Source organism: Hydractinia symbiolongicarpus, chromosome 12 (genome assembly GCF_029227915.1).
Source record: "Hydractinia symbiolongicarpus strain clone_291-10 chromosome 12, HSymV2.1, whole genome shotgun sequence".
Classification (NCBI taxonomy): Eukaryota; Metazoa; Cnidaria; class Hydrozoa; order Anthoathecata; family Hydractiniidae; genus Hydractinia; species Hydractinia symbiolongicarpus.
In genome coordinates, this window is record NC_079886.1 from 16,977,975 (window position 1) to 16,993,885 (window position 15,911).

General features: G+C 36.6%; 9 protein-coding genes across 9 annotated transcripts; all 9 read right to left on the bottom strand.

Moving 5' to 3' along the window:
• Nucleotides 1-1,572: 1,572 nt before the first annotated feature.
• LOC130621308 (uncharacterized) lies at nt 1,573-3,166 on the bottom strand. Its single transcript, XM_057436608.1, has 4 exons — nt 3,123-3,166; nt 2,850-2,917; nt 1,973-2,458; nt 1,573-1,827 (listed from the first exon to the last, which is right to left on the bottom strand). Exons 1-4 carry the CDS (start codon nt 3,164-3,166, stop codon nt 1,703-1,705), a joined length of 723 nt encoding a protein of 240 aa, XP_057292591.1. The 3' UTR covers nt 1,573-1,702.
• On the bottom strand, nt 3,162-4,452 carry LOC130621765 (uncharacterized). Its single transcript, XM_057437107.1, has 2 exons — nt 3,562-4,452; nt 3,162-3,416 (listed from the first exon to the last, which is right to left on the bottom strand). The coding sequence occupies exons 1-2, from the start codon at nt 3,923-3,925 to the stop codon at nt 3,292-3,294; spliced, it is 489 nt and encodes a 162-aa protein (XP_057293090.1). The 5' UTR covers nt 3,926-4,452; the 3' UTR covers nt 3,162-3,291.
• Nucleotides 4,453-4,750: 298 nt separating this feature from the next.
• Nucleotides 4,751-6,344, bottom strand: LOC130621309 (uncharacterized). The gene is made up of 4 exons (XM_057436609.1): nt 6,301-6,344; nt 6,028-6,095; nt 5,151-5,636; nt 4,751-5,005 (listed from the first exon to the last, which is right to left on the bottom strand). Exons 1-4 carry the CDS (start codon nt 6,342-6,344, stop codon nt 4,881-4,883), a joined length of 723 nt encoding a protein of 240 aa, XP_057292592.1. The 3' UTR covers nt 4,751-4,880.
• On the bottom strand, nt 6,340-7,933 carry LOC130621311 (uncharacterized). Its single transcript, XM_057436610.1, has 4 exons — nt 7,890-7,933; nt 7,617-7,684; nt 6,740-7,225; nt 6,340-6,594 (listed from the first exon to the last, which is right to left on the bottom strand). The coding sequence occupies exons 1-4, from the start codon at nt 7,931-7,933 to the stop codon at nt 6,470-6,472; spliced, it is 723 nt and encodes a 240-aa protein (XP_057292593.1). The 3' UTR covers nt 6,340-6,469.
• On the bottom strand, nt 7,929-9,522 carry LOC130621312 (uncharacterized). Its single transcript, XM_057436611.1, has 4 exons — nt 9,479-9,522; nt 9,206-9,273; nt 8,329-8,814; nt 7,929-8,183 (listed from the first exon to the last, which is right to left on the bottom strand). Exons 1-4 carry the CDS (start codon nt 9,520-9,522, stop codon nt 8,059-8,061), a joined length of 723 nt encoding a protein of 240 aa, XP_057292594.1. The 3' UTR covers nt 7,929-8,058.
• On the bottom strand, nt 9,518-11,111 carry LOC130621313 (uncharacterized). The gene is made up of 4 exons (XM_057436612.1): nt 11,068-11,111; nt 10,795-10,862; nt 9,918-10,403; nt 9,518-9,772 (listed from the first exon to the last, which is right to left on the bottom strand). The coding sequence occupies exons 1-4, from the start codon at nt 11,109-11,111 to the stop codon at nt 9,648-9,650; spliced, it is 723 nt and encodes a 240-aa protein (XP_057292595.1). The 3' UTR covers nt 9,518-9,647.
• Nucleotides 11,107-12,700, bottom strand: LOC130621314 (uncharacterized). The gene is made up of 4 exons (XM_057436613.1): nt 12,657-12,700; nt 12,384-12,451; nt 11,507-11,992; nt 11,107-11,361 (listed from the first exon to the last, which is right to left on the bottom strand). The coding sequence occupies exons 1-4, from the start codon at nt 12,698-12,700 to the stop codon at nt 11,237-11,239; spliced, it is 723 nt and encodes a 240-aa protein (XP_057292596.1). The 3' UTR covers nt 11,107-11,236.
• On the bottom strand, nt 12,696-14,289 carry LOC130621315 (uncharacterized). Its single transcript, XM_057436614.1, has 4 exons — nt 14,246-14,289; nt 13,973-14,040; nt 13,096-13,581; nt 12,696-12,950 (listed from the first exon to the last, which is right to left on the bottom strand). Exons 1-4 carry the CDS (start codon nt 14,287-14,289, stop codon nt 12,826-12,828), a joined length of 723 nt encoding a protein of 240 aa, XP_057292597.1. The 3' UTR covers nt 12,696-12,825.
• Nucleotides 14,285-15,878, bottom strand: LOC130621316 (uncharacterized). The gene is made up of 4 exons (XM_057436615.1): nt 15,835-15,878; nt 15,562-15,629; nt 14,685-15,170; nt 14,285-14,539 (listed from the first exon to the last, which is right to left on the bottom strand). Exons 1-4 carry the CDS (start codon nt 15,876-15,878, stop codon nt 14,415-14,417), a joined length of 723 nt encoding a protein of 240 aa, XP_057292598.1. The 3' UTR covers nt 14,285-14,414.
• Nucleotides 15,879-15,911: the final 33 nt, after the last annotated feature.

A 15,911-nucleotide genomic window follows, 5' to 3' on the forward strand; every position in this document is an offset into this window, starting at 1 on the left:
TTTCATACGCTATGGCTCTATTATCAATTTATGTGGCAATTGATTGGACAGGAACCTGTTCTCTTTTCGATTTCAAAGACAAGTTGAAATATCTCTAATCGGCAGACGATAATACATTTACAAGTTTTAGCTGGGTATAAAAGTATCGTTTTCTTACCTGTCTGCGTTGAAGAAGTTGGAGAAACGCTACCAGAATTAAGATTTGTTGGAGACAAGGTGGCCTTCATATCTTTTGTAACTATAGTAAAACATAAACGCGTGTTATCTCATGTGCCCTTGGATCGTCTAGTCGCAGAAAGTTAAAAGAAAGGCACATTCTTTGGCGGTTTTACCGCTTTTCAGTCGGCTTTTGTTTAGATTGCAAGAGCGTTGAATTGAATTACCTTTTTCAAGATATATTTCTGGACCGCGTATAATTCGAATTTTTGGCTTTGCTTTCGGACTTCTCTTGGAAGCCATGGTTATGGCAGATAAAGATGGATCAATTGCGTAAGGCATTTCGGTGGCATAATCTTGCTGTTTTGTGTTATCTTTTGGATCTTCTGAACTAGTTTGATCTTTGGAACACCATCCAACATTAACATAGGCAGATATCTTTAATTTTTGTAGCGCGGCGTTGCTCAGGTCTTGGTCTTTCGGGAGCTTGAGCAAATACTCGATTCTAGCGTCTTTCATCGGGTTGTCGATAACTTGTTTCGTTACGAACTTTGACGGTTTGCTGGACGTGTCAAAAACATTGATAACCATGCAAGAACCATCCGGTATTTGGTCTGGGAATACTTGAGGATAATTAATTCTACCTTCTATTTGAGCTGGGCGCGAGGAATCCTGTGAAGTGTCACCTGCTGCCCCACTTCCGTTTGGATTATCTGATGATACGAAAAGGAAGGTTATGTTTTAGTTTTAGAGGTTGAGAGTTGCGGGTGCTATCGGCAAGGATGTTGTTAATAACGTTTTATGAAGGTGCGTTTTATAAAAATAGCACCAAAAATTAAAAAACTTAAAGGAAAACGTAAAGAGAGGATCGAAACAAATTTATCTGTTTTCAGAGCTTCCCAATATGTGCTACTGAACAGGAGTAATCAAGGCGTTAGATACACAAAATATTTCAAATGAGCTTAGGAACTTCTTCCACGGGTAATATTTTGATCGCAAAAATTCTGCTAAAGCGGAATTTTAGTAAAAAAATTTCAAAATAAAATTCTGCAAAAAAAGAGCTCGCTTTTTCACAAATCAAAACAAAAAATCAAATTTCGATACGTGACAACAAGTTATCTATTTTCAAATCTATCTCATCGTTAACAGATTTAACGAAGAAGTTTGCAAGACTATAGATACAGTTGTCTATTGTTTACTGTTCTCTATTTTCTTCGACTTGCGTACGAGAAATTAACAAATTGGTATTCTATCTTTCCGTTTAAATGAAATAAACAATAAAATTTTGTGACAAAACGGGCAATAAAATGTCGCGATTTATTCTGTTTCTTAACCATTTGTTTATCAGTCTCTTTTCTCGAAGTTATTACGCTTTACAAAGTTCCTGCAGGAGACGTGTTGCAGTATAAGGCGGACACCATCGTTTAAGATTTTTTCATACGCTATGGCTCTATTATCAATTTATGTGGCAATTGATTGGACAGGAACCTGTTCTCTTTTCGATTTCAAAGACCAGTTGAAATATCTCTAATCGGCAGACGATAATTCATTTACAAGTTTTAGCTGGGTATAAAAGTATCGTTTTCTTACCTGTCTGCGTTGAAGAAGTTGGAGAAACGCTACCAGAATTAAGATTTGTTGGAGACAAGGTGGCCTTCATATCTTTTGTAACTATAGTAAAACATAAATGCGTGTTATCTCATGTGCCCTTGGATCGTTTAGTCGCAGAAAGTTAAAAGAAAGGCACATTCTTTGGCGGTTTTACCGCTTTTCAGTCGGCTTTGGTTTAGATTGCAAGAGCGTTGAATTGAATTACCTTTTTCAAGATATATTTCTGGACCGCGTATAATTCGAATTTTTGGCTTTGCTTTCGGACTTCTCTTGGAAGTCATGGTTATGGCAGATAAAGATGGATCAATTGCGTAAGGCATTTCGGTGGCATAATCTTGCTGTTTTGTGTTATCTTTTGGATCTTCTGAACTAGTTTGATCTTTGGAACACCATCCAACATTAACATAGGCAGATATCTTTAATTTTTGTAGCGCGGCGTTGCTCAGGTCTTGGTCTTTCGGGAGCTTGAGCAAATACTCGATTCTAGCGTCTTTCATCGGGTTGTCGATAACTTGTTTCGTTACGTACTTTGACGGTTTGCTGGACGTGTCAAAAACATTGATAACCATGCAAGAACCATCCGGTATTTGGTCTGGGAATACTTGAGGATAATTAATTCTACCTTCTATTTGAGCTGGGCGCGAGGAATCCTGTGAAGTGTCACCTGCTGCCCCACTTCCGTTTGGATTATCTGATGATACGAAAAGGAAGGTTATGTTTTAGTTTTAGAGGTTGAGAGTTGCGGGTGCTATCGGCAAGGATGTTGTTAATAACGTTTTATGAAGGTGCGTTTTATAAAAATAGCACCAAAAATTAAAAAACTTAAAGGAAAACGTAAAGAGAGGATCGAAACAAATTTATCTGTTTTCAGAGCTTCCCAATATGTGCTACTGAACAGGAGTAATCAAGGCGTTAGATACACAAAATATTTCAAATGAGCTTAGGAACTTCTTCCACGGGTAATATTTTGATCGCAAAAATTCTGCTAAAGCGGAATTTTAGTAAAAAAATTTCAAAATAAAATTCTGCAAAAAAAGAGCTCGCTTTTTCACAAATCAAAACAAAAAATCAAATTTCGATACGTGACAACAAGTTATCTATTTTCAAATCTATCTCATCGTTAACAGATTTAACGAAGAAGTTTGCAAGACTATAGATACAGTTGTCTATTGTTTACTGTTCTCTATTTTCTTCGACTTGCGTACGAGAAATTAACAAATTGGTATTCTATCTTTCCGTTTAAATGAAATAAACAATAAAATTTTGTGACAAAACGGGCAATAAAATGTCGCGATTTATTCTGTTTCTTAACCATTTGTTTATCAGTCTCTTTTCTCGAAGTTATTACGCTTTACAAAGTTCCTGCAGGAGACGTGTTGCAGTATAAGGCGGACACCATCGTTTAAGATTTTTTCATACGCTATGGCTCTATTATCAATTTATGTGGCAATTGATTGGACAGGAACCTGTTCTCTTTTCGATTTCAAAGACCAGTTGAAATATCTCTAATCGGCAGACGATAATTCATTTACAAGTTTTAGCTGGGTATAAAAGTATCGTTTTCTTACCTGTCTGCGTTGAAGAAGTTGGAGAAACGCTACCAGAATTAAGATTTGTTGGAGACAAGGTGGCCTTCATATCTTTTGTAACTATAGTAAAACATAAACGCGTGTTATCTCATGTGCCCTTGGATCGTTTAGTCGCAGAAAGTTAAAAGAAAGGCACATTCTTTGGCGGTTTTACCGCTTTTCAGTCGGCTTTGGTTTAGATTGCAAGAGCGTTGAATTGAATTACCTTTTTCAAGATATATTTCTGGACCGCGTATAATTCGAATTTTTGGCTTTGCTTTCGGACTTCTCTTGGAAGTCATGGTTATGGCAGATAAAGATGGATCAATTGCGTAAGGCATTTCGGTGGCATAATCTTGCTGTTTTGTGTTATCTTTTGGATCTTCTGAACTAGTTTGATCTTTGGAACACCATCCAACATTAACATAGGCAGATATCTTTAATTTTTGTAGCGCGGCGTTGCTCAGGTCTTGGTCTTTCGGGAGCTTGAGCAAATACTCGATTCTAGCGTCTTTCATCGGGTTGTCGATAACTTGTTTCGTTACGAACTTTGACGGTTTGCTGGACGTGTCAAAAACATTGATAACCATGCAAGAACCATCCGGTATTTGGTCTGGGAATACTTGAGGATAATTAATTCTACCTTCTATTTGAGCTGGGCGCGAGGAATCCTGTGAAGTGTCACCTGCTGCCCCACTTCCGTTTGGATTATCTGATGATACGAAAAGGAAGGTTATGTTATAGTTTTAGAGGTTGAGAGTTGCGGGTGCTATCGGCAAGGATGTTGTTAATAACGTTTTATGAAGGTGCGTTTTATAAAAATAGCACCAAAAATTAAAAAACTTAAAGGAAAACGTAAAGAGAGGATCGAAACAAATTTATCTGTTTTCAGAGCTTCCCAATATGTGCTACTGAACAGGAGTAATCAAGGCGTTAGATACACAAAATATTTCAAATGAGCTTAGGAACTTCTTCCACGGGTAATATTTTGATCGCAAAAATTCTGCTAAAGCGGAATTTTAGTAAAAAAATTTCAAAATAAAATTCTGCAAAAAAAGAGCTCGCTTTTTCACAAATCAAAACAAAAAATCAAATTTCGATACGTGACAACAAGTTATCTATTTTCAAATCTATCTCATCGTTAACAGATTTAACGAAGAAGTTTGCAAGACTATAGATACAGTTGTCTATTGTTTACTGTTCTCTATTTTCTTCGACTTGCGTACGAGAAATTAACAAATTGGTATTCTATCTTTCCGTTTAAATGAAATAAACAATAAAATTTTGTGACAAAACGGGCAATAAAATGTCGCGATTTATTCTGTTTCTTAACCATTTGTTTATCAGTCTCTTTTCTCGAAGTTATTACGCTTTACAAAGTTCCTGCAGGAGACGTGTTGCAGTATAAGGCGGACACCATCGTTTAAGATTTTTTCATACGCTATGGCTCTATTATCAATTTATGTGGCAATTGATTGGACAGGAACCTGTTCTCTTTTCGATTTCAAAGACCAGTTGAAATATCTCTAATCGGCAGACGATAATTCATTTACAAGTTTTAGCTGGGTATAAAAGTATCGTTTTCTTACCTGTCTGCGTTGAAGAAGTTGGAGAAACGCTACCAGAATTAAGATTTGTTGGAGACAAGGTGGCCTTCATATCTTTTGTAACTATAGTAAAACATAAACGCGTGTTATCTCATGTGCCCTTGGATCGTTTAGTCGCAGAAAGTTAAAAGAAAGGCACATTCTTTGGCGGTTTTACCGCTTTTCAGTCGGCTTTGGTTTAGATTGCAAGAGCGTTGAATTGAATTACCTTTTTCAAGATATATTTCTGGACCGCGTATAATTCGAATTTTTGGCTTTGCTTTCGGACTTCTCTTGGAAGTCATGGTTATGGCAGATAAAGATGGATCAATTGCGTAAGGCATTTCGGTGGCATAATCTTGCTGTTTTGTGTTATCTTTTGGATCTTCTGAACTAGTTTGATCTTTGGAACACCATCCAACATTAACATAGGCAGATATCTTTAATTTTTGTAGCGCGGCGTTGCTCAGGTCTTGGTCTTTCGGGAGCTTGAGCAAATACTCGATTCTAGCGTCTTTCATCGGGTTGTCGATAACTTGTTTCGTTACGAACTTTGACGGTTTGCTGGACGTGTCAAAAACATTGATAACCATGCAAGAACCATCCGGTATTTGGTCTGGGAATACTTGAGGATAATTAATTCTACCTTCTATTTGAGCTGGGCGCGAGGAATCCTGTGAAGTGTCACCTGCTGCCCCACTTCCGTTTGGATTATCTGATGATACGAAAAGGAAGGTTATGTTTTAGTTTTAGAGGTTGAGAGTTGCGGGTGCTATCGGCAAGGATGTTGTTAATAACGTTTTATGAAGGTGCGTTTTATAAAAATAGCACCAAAAATTAAAAAACTTAAAGGAAAACGTAAAGAGAGGATCGAAACAAATTTATCTGTTTTCAGAGCTTCCCAATATGTGCTACTGAACAGGAGTAATCAAGGCGTTAGATACACAAAATATTTCAAATGAGCTTAGGAACTTCTTCCACGGGTAATATTTTGATCGCAAAAATTCTGCTAAAGCGGAATTTTAGTAAAAAAATTTCAAAATAAAATTCTGCAAAAAAAGAGCTCGCTTTTTCACAAATCAAAACAAAAAATCAAATTTCGATACGTGACAACAAGTTATCTATTTTCAAATCTATCTCATCGTTAACAGATTTAACGAAGAAGTTTGCAAGACTATAGATACAGTTGTCTATTGTTTACTGTTCTCTATTTTCTTCGACTTGCGTACGAGAAATTAACAAATTGGTATTCTATCTTTCCGTTTAAATGAAATAAACAATAAAATTTTGTGACAAAACGGGCAATAAAATGTCGCGATTTATTCTGTTTCTTAACCATTTGTTTATCAGTCTCTTTTCTCGAAGTTATTACGCTTTACAAAGTTCCTGCAGGAGACGTGTTGCAGTATAAGGCGGACACCATCGTTTAAGATTTTTTCATACGCTATGGCTCTATTATCAATTTATGTGGCAATTGATTGGACAGGAACCTGTTCTCTTTTCGATTTCAAAGACCAGTTGAAATATCTCTAATCGGCAGACGATAATTCATTTACAAGTTTTAGCTGGGTATAAAAGTATCGTTTTCTTACCTGTCTGCGTTGAAGAAGTTGGAGAAACGCTACCAGAATTAAGATTTGTTGGAGACAAGGTGGCCTTCATATCTTTTGTAACTATAGTAAAACATAAACGCGTGTTATCTCATGTGCCCTTGGATCGTTTAGTCGCAGAAAGTTAAAAGAAAGGCACATTCTTTGGCGGTTTTACCGCTTTTCAGTCGGCTTTGGTTTAGATTGCAAGAGCGTTGAATTGAATTACCTTTTTCAAGATATATTTCTGGACCGCGTATAATTCGAATTTTTGGCTTTGCTTTCGGACTTCTCTTGGAAGTCATGGTTATGGCAGATAAAGATGGATCAATTGCGTAAGGCATTTCGGTGGCATAATCTTGCTGTTTTGTGTTATCTTTTGGATCTTCTGAACTAGTTTGATCTTTGGAACACCATCCAACATTAACATAGGCAGATATCTTTAATTTTTGTAGCGCGGCGTTGCTCAGGTCTTGGTCTTTCGGGAGCTTGAGCAAATACTCGATTCTAGCGTCTTTCATCGGGTTGTCGATAACTTGTTTCGTTACGAACTTTGACGGTTTGCTGGACGTGTCAAAAACATTGATAACCATGCAAGAACCATCCGGTATTTGGTCTGGGAATACTTGAGGATAATTAATTCTACCTTCTATTTGAGCTGGGCGCGAGGAATCCTTTGAAGTGTCACCTGCTGCCCCACTTCCGTTTGGATTATCTGATGATACGAAAAGGAAGGTTATGTTTTAGTTTTAGAGGTTGAGAGTTGCGGGTGCTATCGGCAAGGATGTTGTTAATAACGTTTTATGAAGGTGCGTTTTATAAAAATAGCACCAAAAATTAAAAAACTTAAAGGAAAACGTAAAGAGAGGATCGAAACAAATTTATCTGTTTTCAGAGCTTCCCAATATGTGCTACTGAACAGGAGTAATCAAGGCGTTAGATACACAAAATATTTCAAATGAGCTTAGGAACTTCTTCCACGGGTAATATTTTGATCGCAAAAATTCTGCTAAAGCGGAATTTTAGTAAAAAAATTTCAAAATAAAATTCTGCAAAAAAAGAGCTCGCTTTTTCACAAATCAAAACAAAAAATCAAATTTCGATACGTGACAACAAGTTATCTATTTTCAAATCTATCTCATCGTTAACAGATTTAACGAAGAAGTTTGCAAGACTATAGATACAGTTGTCTATTGTTTACTGTTCTCTATTTTCTTCGACTTGCGTACGAGAAATTAACAAATTGGTATTCTATCTTTCCGTTTAAATGAAATAAACAATAAAATTTTGTGACAAAACGGGCAATAAAATGTCGCGATTTATTCTGTTTCTTAACCATTTGTTTATCAGTCTCTTTTCTCGAAGTTATTACGCTTTACAAAGTTCCTGCAGGAGACGTGTTGCAGTATAAGGCGGACACCATCGTTTAAGATTTTTTCATACGCTATGGCTCTATTATCAATTTATGTGGCAATTGATTGGACAGGAACCTGTTCTCTTTTCGATTTCAAAGACCAGTTGAAATATCTCTAATCGGCAGACGATAATTCATTTACAAGTTTTAGCTGGGTATAAAAGTATCGTTTTCTTACCTGTCTGCGTTGAAGAAGTTGGAGAAACGCTACCAGAATTAAGATTTGTTGGAGACAAGGTGGCCTTCATATCTTTTGTAACTATAGTAAAACATAAACGCGTGTTATCTCATGTGCCCTTGGATCGTTTAGTCGCAGAAAGTTAAAAGAAAGGCACATTCTTTGGCGGTTTTACCGCTTTTCAGTCGGCTTTGGTTTAGATTGCAAGAGCGTTGAATTGAATTACCTTTTTCAAGATATATTTCTGGACCGCGTATAATTCGAATTTTTGGCTTTGCTTTCGGACTTCTCTTGGAAGTCATGGTTATGGCAGATAAAGATGGATCAATTGCGTAAGGCATTTCGGTGGCATAATCTTGCTGTTTTGTGTTATCTTTTGGATCTTCTGAACTAGTTTGATCTTTGGAACACCATCCAACATTAACATAGGCAGATATCTTTAATTTTTGTAGCGCGGCGTTGCTCAGGTCTTGGTCTTTCGGGAGCTTGAGCAAATACTCGATTCTAGCGTCTTTCATCGGGTTGTCGATAACTTGTTTCGTTACGAACTTTGACGGTTTGCTGGACGTGTCAAAAACATTGATAACCATGCAAGAACCATCCGGTATTTGGTCTGGGAATACTTGAGGATAATTAATTCTACCTTCTATTTGAGCTGGGCGCGAGGAATCCTGTGAAGTGTCACCTGCTGCCCCACTTCCGTTTGGATTATCTGATGATACGAAAAGGAAGGTTATGTTTTAGTTTTAGAGGTTGAGAGTTGCGGGTGCTATCGGCAAGGATGTTGTTAATAACGTTTTATGAAGGTGCGTTTTATAAAAATAGCACCAAAAATTAAAAAACTTAAAGGAAAACGTAAAGAGAGGATCGAAACAAATTTATCTGTTTTCAGAGCTTCCCAATATGTGCTACTGAACAGGAGTAATCAAGGCGTTAGATACACAAAATATTTCAAATGAGCTTAGGAACTTCTTCCACGGGTAATATTTTGATCGCAAAAATTCTGCTAAAGCGGAATTTTAGTAAAAAAATTTCAAAATAAAATTCTGCAAAAAAAGAGCTCGCTTTTTCACAAATCAAAACAAAAAATCAAATTTCGATACGTGACAACAAGTTATCTATTTTCAAATCTATCTCATCGTTAACAGATTTAACGAAGAAGTTTGCAAGACTATAGATACAGTTGTCTATTGTTTACTGTTCTCTATTTTCTTCGACTTGCGTACGAGAAATTAACAAATTGGTATTCTATCTTTCCGTTTAAATGAAATAAACAATAAAATTTTGTGACAAAACGGGCAATAAAATGTCGCGATTTATTCTGTTTCTTAACCATTTGTTTATCAGTCTCTTTTCTCGAAGTTATTACGCTTTACAAAGTTCCTGCAGGAGACGTGTTGCAGTATAAGGCGGACACCATCGTTTAAGATTTTTTCATACGCTATGGCTCTATTATCAATTTATGTGGCAATTGATTGGACAGGAACCTGTTCTCTTTTCGATTTCAAAGACCAGTTGAAATATCTCTAATCGGCAGACGATAATTCATTTACAAGTTTTAGCTGGGTATAAAAGTATCGTTTTCTTACCTGTCTGCGTTGAAGAAGTTGGAGAAACGCTACCAGAATTAAGATTTGTTGGAGACAAGGTGGCCTTCATATCTTTTGTAACTATAGTAAAACATAAACGCGTGTTATCTCATGTGCCCTTGGATCGTTTAGTCGCAGAAAGTTAAAAGAAAGGCACATTCTTTGGCGGTTTTACCGCTTTTCAGTCGGCTTTGGTTTAGATTGCAAGAGCGTTGAATTGAATTACCTTTTTCAAGATATATTTCTGGACCGCGTATAATTCGAATTTTTGGCTTTGCTTTCGGACTTCTCTTGGAAGTCATGGTTATGGCAGATAAAGATGGATCAATTGCGTAAGGCATTTCGGTGGCATAATCTTGCTGTTTTGTGTTATCTTTTGGATCTTCTGAACTAGTTTGATCTTTGGAACACCATCCAACATTAACATAGGCAGATATCTTTAATTTTTGTAGCGCGGCGTTGCTCAGGTCTTGGTCTTTCGGGAGCTTGAGCAAATACTCGATTCTAGCGTCTTTCATCGGGTTGTCGATAACTTGTTTCGTTACGAACTTTGACGGTTTGCTGGACGTGTCAAAAACATTGATAACCATGCAAGAACCATCCGGTATTTGGTCTGGGAATACTTGAGGATAATTAATTCTACCTTCTATTTGAGCTGGGCGCGAGGAATCCTTTGAAGTGTCACCTGCTGCCCCACTTCCGTTTGGATTATCTGATGATACGAAAAGGAAGGTTATGTTTTAGTTTTAGAGGTTGAGAGTTGCGGGTGCTATCGGCAAGGATGTTGTTAATAACGTTTTATGAAGGTGCGTTTTATAAAAATAGCACCAAAAATTAAAAAACTTAAAGGAAAACGTAAAGAGAGGATCGAAACAAATTTATCTGTTTTCAGAGCTTCCCAATATGTGCTACTGAACAGGAGTAATCAAGGCGTTAGATACACAAAATATTTCAAATGAGCTTAGGAACTTCTTCCACGGGTAATATTTTGATCGCAAAAATTCTGCTAAAGCGGAATTTTAGTAAAAAAATTTCAAAATAAAATTCTGCAAAAAAAGAGCTCGCTTTTTCACAAATCAAAACAAAAAATCAAATTTCGATACGTGACAACAAGTTATCTATTTTCAAATCTATCTCATCGTTAACAGATTTAACGAAGAAGTTTGCAAGACTATAGATACAGTTGTCTATTGTTTACTGTTCTCTATTTTCTTCGACTTGCGTACGAGAAATTAACAAATTGGTATTCTATCTTTCCGTTTAAATGAAATAAACAATAAAATTTTGTGACAAAACGGGCAATAAAATGTCGCGATTTATTCTGTTTCTTAACCATTTGTTTATCAGTCTCTTTTCTCGAAGTTATTACGCTTTACAAAGTTCCTGCAGGAGACGTGTTGCAGTATAAGGCGGACACCATCGTTTAAGATTTTTTCATACGCTATGGCTCTATTATCAATTTATGTGGCAATTGATTGGACAGGAACCTGTTCTCTTTTCGATTTCAAAGACCAGTTGAAATATCTCTAATCGGCAGACGATAATTCATTTACAAGTTTTAGCTGGGTATAAAAGTATCGTTTTCTTACCTGTCTGCGTTGAAGAAGTTGGAGAAACGCTACCAGAATTAAGATTTGTTGGAGACAAGGTGGCCTTCATATCTTTTGTAACTATAGTAAAACATAAACGCGTGTTATCTCATGTGCCCTTGGATCGTTTAGTCGCAGAAAGTTAAAAGAAAGGCACATTCTTTGGCGGTTTTACCGCTTTTCAGTCGGCTTTGGTTTAGATTGCAAGAGCGTTGAATTGAATTACCTTTTTCAAGATATATTTCTGGACCGCGTATAATTCGAATTTTTGGCTTTGCTTTCGGACTTCTCTTGGAAGTCATGGTTATGGCAGATAAAGATGGATCAATTGCGTAAGGCATTTCGGTGGCATAATCTTGCTGTTTTGTGTTATCTTTTGGATCTTCTGAACTAGTTTGATCTTTGGAACACCATCCAACATTAACATAGGCAGATATCTTTAATTTTTGTAGCGCGGCGTTGCTCAGGTCTTGGTCTTTCGGGAGCTTGAGCAAATACTCGATTCTAGCGTCTTTCATCGGGTTGTCGATAACTTGTTTCGTTACGAACTTTGACGGTTTGCTGGACGTGTCAAAAACATTGATAACCATGCAAGAACCATCCGGTATTTGGTCTGGGAATACTTGAGGATAATTAATTCTACCTTCTATTTGAGCTGGGCGCGAGGAATCCTGTGAAGTGTCACCTGCTGCCCCACTTCCGTTTGGATTATCTGATGATACGAAAAGGAAGGTTATGTTTTAGTTTTAGAGGTTGAGAGTTGCGGGTGCTATCGGCAAGGATGTTGTTAATAACGTTTTATGAAGGTGCGTTTTATAAAAATAGCACCAAAAATTAAAAAACTTAAAGGAAAACGTAAAGAGAGGATCGAAACAAATTTATCTGTTTTCAGAGCTTCCCAATATGTGCTACTGAACAGGAGTAATCAAGGCGTTAGATACACAAAATATTTCAAATGGGCTTAGGAACTTCTTCCACGGGTAATATTTTGATCGCAAAAATTCTGCTAAAGCGGAATTTTAGTAAAAAAATTTTAAAATAAAATTCTGCAAAAAAAGAGCTCGCTTTTTCACAAATCAAAACAAAAAATCAAATTTCGATACGTGACAACAAGTTATCTATTTTCAAATCTATCTCATCGTTAACAGATTTAACGAAGAAGTTTGCAAGACTATAGATACAGTTGTCTATTGTTTACTGTTCTCTATTTTCTTCGACTTGCGTACGAGAAATTAACAAATTGGTATTCTATCTTTCCGTTTAAATGAAATAAACAATAAAATTTTGTGACAAAACGGGCAATAAAATGTCGCGATTTATTCTGTTTCTTAACCATTTGTTTATCAGTCTCTTTTCTCGAAGTTATTACGCTTTACAAAGTTCCTGCAGGAGACGTGTTGCAGTATAAGGCGGACACCATCGTTTAAGATTTTTTCATACGCTATGGCTCTATTATCAATTTATGTGGCAATTGATTGGACAGGAACCTGTTCTCTTTTCGATTTCAAAGACCAGTTGAAATATCTCTAATCGGCAGACGATAATTCATTTACAAGTTTTAGCTGGGTATAAAAGTATCGTTTTCTTACCTGTCTGCGTTGAAGAAGTTGGAGAAACGCTACCAGAATTAAGATTTGTTGGAGACAAGGTGGCCTTCATATCTTTTGTAACTATAGTAAAACATAAACGCGTGTTATCTCATGTGCCCTTGGATCGTTTAGTCGCAGAAAGTTAAAAGAAAGGCACATTCTTTGGCGGTTTTACCGCTTTTCAGTCGGCTTTGGTTTAGATTGCAAGAGCGTTGAATTGAATTACCTTTTTCAAGATATATTTCTGGACCGCGTATAATTCGAATTTTTGGCTTTGCTTTCGGACTTCTCTTGGAAGTCATGGTTATGGCAGATAAAGATGGATCAATTGCGTAAGGCATTTCGGTGGCATAATCTTGCTGTTTTGTGTTATCTTTTGGATCTTCTGAACTAGTTTGATCTTTGGAACACCATCCAACATTAACATAGGCAGATATCTTTAATTTTTGTAGCGCGGCGTTGCTCAGGTCTTGGTCTTTCGGGAGCTTGAGCAAATACTCGATTCTAGCGTCTTTCATCGGGTTGTCGATAACTTGTTTCGTTACGAACTTTGACGGTTTGCTGGACGTGTCAAAAACATTGATAACCATGCAAGAACCATCCGGTATTTGGTCTGGGAATACTTGAGGATAATTAATTCTACCTTCTATTTGAGCTGGGCGCGAGGAATCCTGTGAAGTGTCACCTGCTGCCCCACTTCCGTTTGGATTATCTGATGATACGAAAAGGAAGGTTATGTTTTAGTTTTAGAGGTTGAGAGTTGCGGGTGCTATCGGCAAGGATGTTGTTAATAACGTTTTATGAAGGTGCGTTTTATAAAAATAGCACCAAAAATTAAAAAACTTAAAGGAAAACGTAAAGAGAGGATCGAAACAAATTTATCTGTTTTCAGAGCTTCCCAATATGTGCTACTGAACAGGAGTAATCAAGGCGTTAGATACACAAAATATTTCAAATGAGCTTAGGAACTTCTTCCACGGGTAATATTTTGATCGCAAAAATTCTGCTAAAGCGGAATTTTAGTAAAAAAATTTCAAAATAAAATTCTGCAAAAAAAGAGCTCGCTTTTTCACAAATCAAAACAAAAAATCAAATTTCGATACGTGACAACAAGTTATCTATTTTCAAATCTATCTCATCGTTAACAGATTTAACGAAGAAGTTTGCAAGACTATAGATACAGTTGTCTATTGTTTACTGTTCTCTATTTTCTTCGACTTGCGTACGAGAAATTAACAAATTGGTATTCTATCTTTCCGTTTAAATGAAATAAACAATAAAATTTTGTGACAAAACGGGCAATAAAATGTCGCGATTTATTCTGTTTCTTAACCATTTGTTTATCAGTCTCTTTTCTCGAAGTTATTACGCTTTACAAAGTTCCTGCAGGAGACGTGTTGCAGTATAAGGCGGACACCATCGTTTAAGATTTTTTCATACGCTATGGCTCTATTATCAATTTATGTGGCAATTGATTGGACAGGAACCTGTTCTCTTTTCGATTTCAAAGACCAGTTGAAATATCTCTAATCGGCAGACGATAATTCATTTACAAGTTTTAGCTGGGTATAAAAGTATCGTTTTCTTACCTGTCTGCGTTGAAGAAGTTGGAGAAACGCTACCAGAATTAAGATTTGTTGGAGACAAGGTGGCCTTCATATCTTTTGTAACTATAGTAAAACATAAACGCGTGTTATCTCATGTGCCCTTGGATCGTTTAGTCGCAGAAAGTTAAAAGAAAGGCACATTCTTTGGCGGTTTTACCGCTTTTCAGTCGGCTTTGGTTTAGATTGCAAGAGCGTTGAATTGAATTACCTTTTTCAAGATATATTTCTGGACCGCGTATAATTCGAATTTTTGGCTTTGCTTTCGGACTTCTCTTGGAAGTCATGGTTATGGCAGATAAAGATGGATCAATTGCGTAAGGCATTTCGGTGGCATAATCTTGCTGTTTTGTGTTATCTTTTGGATCTTCTGAACTAGTTTGATCTTTGGAACACCATCCAACATTAACATAGGCAGATATCTTTAATTTTTGTAGCGCGGCGTTGCTCAGGTCTTGGTCTTTCGGGAGCTTGAGCAAATACTCGATTCTAGCGTCTTTCATCGGGTTGTCGATAACTTGTTTCGTTACGAACTTTGACGGTTTGCTGGACGTGTCAAAAACATTGATAACCATGCAAGAACCATCCGGTATTTGGTCTGGGAATACTTGAGGATAATTAATTCTACCTTCTATTTGAGCTGGGCGCGAGGAATCCTGTGAAGTGTCACCTGCTGCCCCACTTCCGTTTGGATTATCTGATGATACGAAAAGGAAGGTTATGTTTTAGTTTTAGAGGTTGAGAGTTGCGGGTGCTATCGGCAAGGATGTTGTTAATAACGTTTTATGAAGGTGCGTTTTATAAAAATAGCACCAAAAATTAAAAAACTTAAAGGAAAACGTAAAGAGAGGATCGAAACAAATTTATCTGTTTTCAGAGCTTCCCAATATGTGCTACTGAACAGGAGTAATCAAGGCGTTAGATACACAAAATATTTCAAATGGGCTTAGGAACTTCTTCCACGGGTAATATTTTGATCGCAAAAATTCTGCTAAAGCGGAATTTTAGTAAAAAAATTTCAAAATAAAATTCTGCAAAAAAAGAGCTCGCTTTTTCACAAATCAAAACAAAAAATCAAATTTCGATACGTGACAACAAGTTATCTATTTTCAAATCTATCTCATCGTTAACAGATTTAACGAAGAAGTTTGCAAGACTATAGATACAGTTGTCTATTGTTTACTGTTCTCTATTTTCTTCGACTTGCGTACGAGAAATTAACAAATTGGTATTCTATCTTTCCGTTTAAATGAAATAAACAATAAAATTTTGTGACAAAACGGGCAATAAAATGTCGCGATTTATTCTGTTTCTTAACCATTTGTTTATCAGTCTCTTTTCTCGAAGTTATTACGCTTTACAAAGTTCCTGCAGGAGACGTGTTGCAGTATAAGGCGGACACCATCGTTTAAGATTTTTTCATACGCTATGGCTCTAT

Coding starts and splice junctions, on each gene's coding strand:
- LOC130621308 (XM_057436608.1), bottom strand. CDS start 3,166: ATGGTGTCCGCCTTATACTGCAACACGTCTCCTGCAGGAACTTT. Junction 2,459..2,849: donor AATAGATAACTTGTTGTCAC/GTATCGAAATTT, acceptor TCGTATCATCAG/ATAATCCAAACGGAAGTGGG. Junction 1,828..1,972: donor AGAAATATATCTTGAAAAAG/GTAATTCAATTC, acceptor GTTTTACTATAG/TTACAAAAGATATGAAGGCC.
- LOC130621765 (XM_057437107.1), bottom strand. CDS start 3,925: ATGGTTATCAATGTTTTTGACACGTCCAGCAAACCGTCAAAGTTCGTA. Junction 3,417..3,561: donor AGAAATATATCTTGAAAAAG/GTAATTCAATTC, acceptor GTTTTACTATAG/TTACAAAAGATATGAAGGCC.
- LOC130621309 (XM_057436609.1), bottom strand. CDS start 6,344: ATGGTGTCCGCCTTATACTGCAACACGTCTCCTGCAGGAACTTT. Junction 6,096..6,300: donor ACGTCTCCTGCAGGAACTTT/GTAAAGCGTAAT, acceptor CTGTATCTATAG/TCTTGCAAACTTCTTCGTTA. Junction 5,637..6,027: donor AATAGATAACTTGTTGTCAC/GTATCGAAATTT, acceptor TCGTATCATCAG/ATAATCCAAACGGAAGTGGG.
- LOC130621311 (XM_057436610.1), bottom strand. CDS start 7,933: ATGGTGTCCGCCTTATACTGCAACACGTCTCCTGCAGGAACTTT. Junction 7,685..7,889: donor ACGTCTCCTGCAGGAACTTT/GTAAAGCGTAAT, acceptor CTGTATCTATAG/TCTTGCAAACTTCTTCGTTA. Junction 6,595..6,739: donor AGAAATATATCTTGAAAAAG/GTAATTCAATTC, acceptor GTTTTACTATAG/TTACAAAAGATATGAAGGCC.
- LOC130621312 (XM_057436611.1), bottom strand. CDS start 9,522: ATGGTGTCCGCCTTATACTGCAACACGTCTCCTGCAGGAACTTT. Junction 9,274..9,478: donor ACGTCTCCTGCAGGAACTTT/GTAAAGCGTAAT, acceptor CTGTATCTATAG/TCTTGCAAACTTCTTCGTTA. Junction 8,815..9,205: donor AATAGATAACTTGTTGTCAC/GTATCGAAATTT, acceptor TCGTATCATCAG/ATAATCCAAACGGAAGTGGG.
- LOC130621313 (XM_057436612.1), bottom strand. CDS start 11,111: ATGGTGTCCGCCTTATACTGCAACACGTCTCCTGCAGGAACTTT. Junction 10,863..11,067: donor ACGTCTCCTGCAGGAACTTT/GTAAAGCGTAAT, acceptor CTGTATCTATAG/TCTTGCAAACTTCTTCGTTA. Junction 9,773..9,917: donor AGAAATATATCTTGAAAAAG/GTAATTCAATTC, acceptor GTTTTACTATAG/TTACAAAAGATATGAAGGCC.
- LOC130621314 (XM_057436613.1), bottom strand. CDS start 12,700: ATGGTGTCCGCCTTATACTGCAACACGTCTCCTGCAGGAACTTT. Junction 11,993..12,383: donor AATAGATAACTTGTTGTCAC/GTATCGAAATTT, acceptor TCGTATCATCAG/ATAATCCAAACGGAAGTGGG. Junction 11,362..11,506: donor AGAAATATATCTTGAAAAAG/GTAATTCAATTC, acceptor GTTTTACTATAG/TTACAAAAGATATGAAGGCC.
- LOC130621315 (XM_057436614.1), bottom strand. CDS start 14,289: ATGGTGTCCGCCTTATACTGCAACACGTCTCCTGCAGGAACTTT. Junction 14,041..14,245: donor ACGTCTCCTGCAGGAACTTT/GTAAAGCGTAAT, acceptor CTGTATCTATAG/TCTTGCAAACTTCTTCGTTA. Junction 12,951..13,095: donor AGAAATATATCTTGAAAAAG/GTAATTCAATTC, acceptor GTTTTACTATAG/TTACAAAAGATATGAAGGCC.
- LOC130621316 (XM_057436615.1), bottom strand. CDS start 15,878: ATGGTGTCCGCCTTATACTGCAACACGTCTCCTGCAGGAACTTT. Junction 15,171..15,561: donor AATAGATAACTTGTTGTCAC/GTATCGAAATTT, acceptor TCGTATCATCAG/ATAATCCAAACGGAAGTGGG. Junction 14,540..14,684: donor AGAAATATATCTTGAAAAAG/GTAATTCAATTC, acceptor GTTTTACTATAG/TTACAAAAGATATGAAGGCC.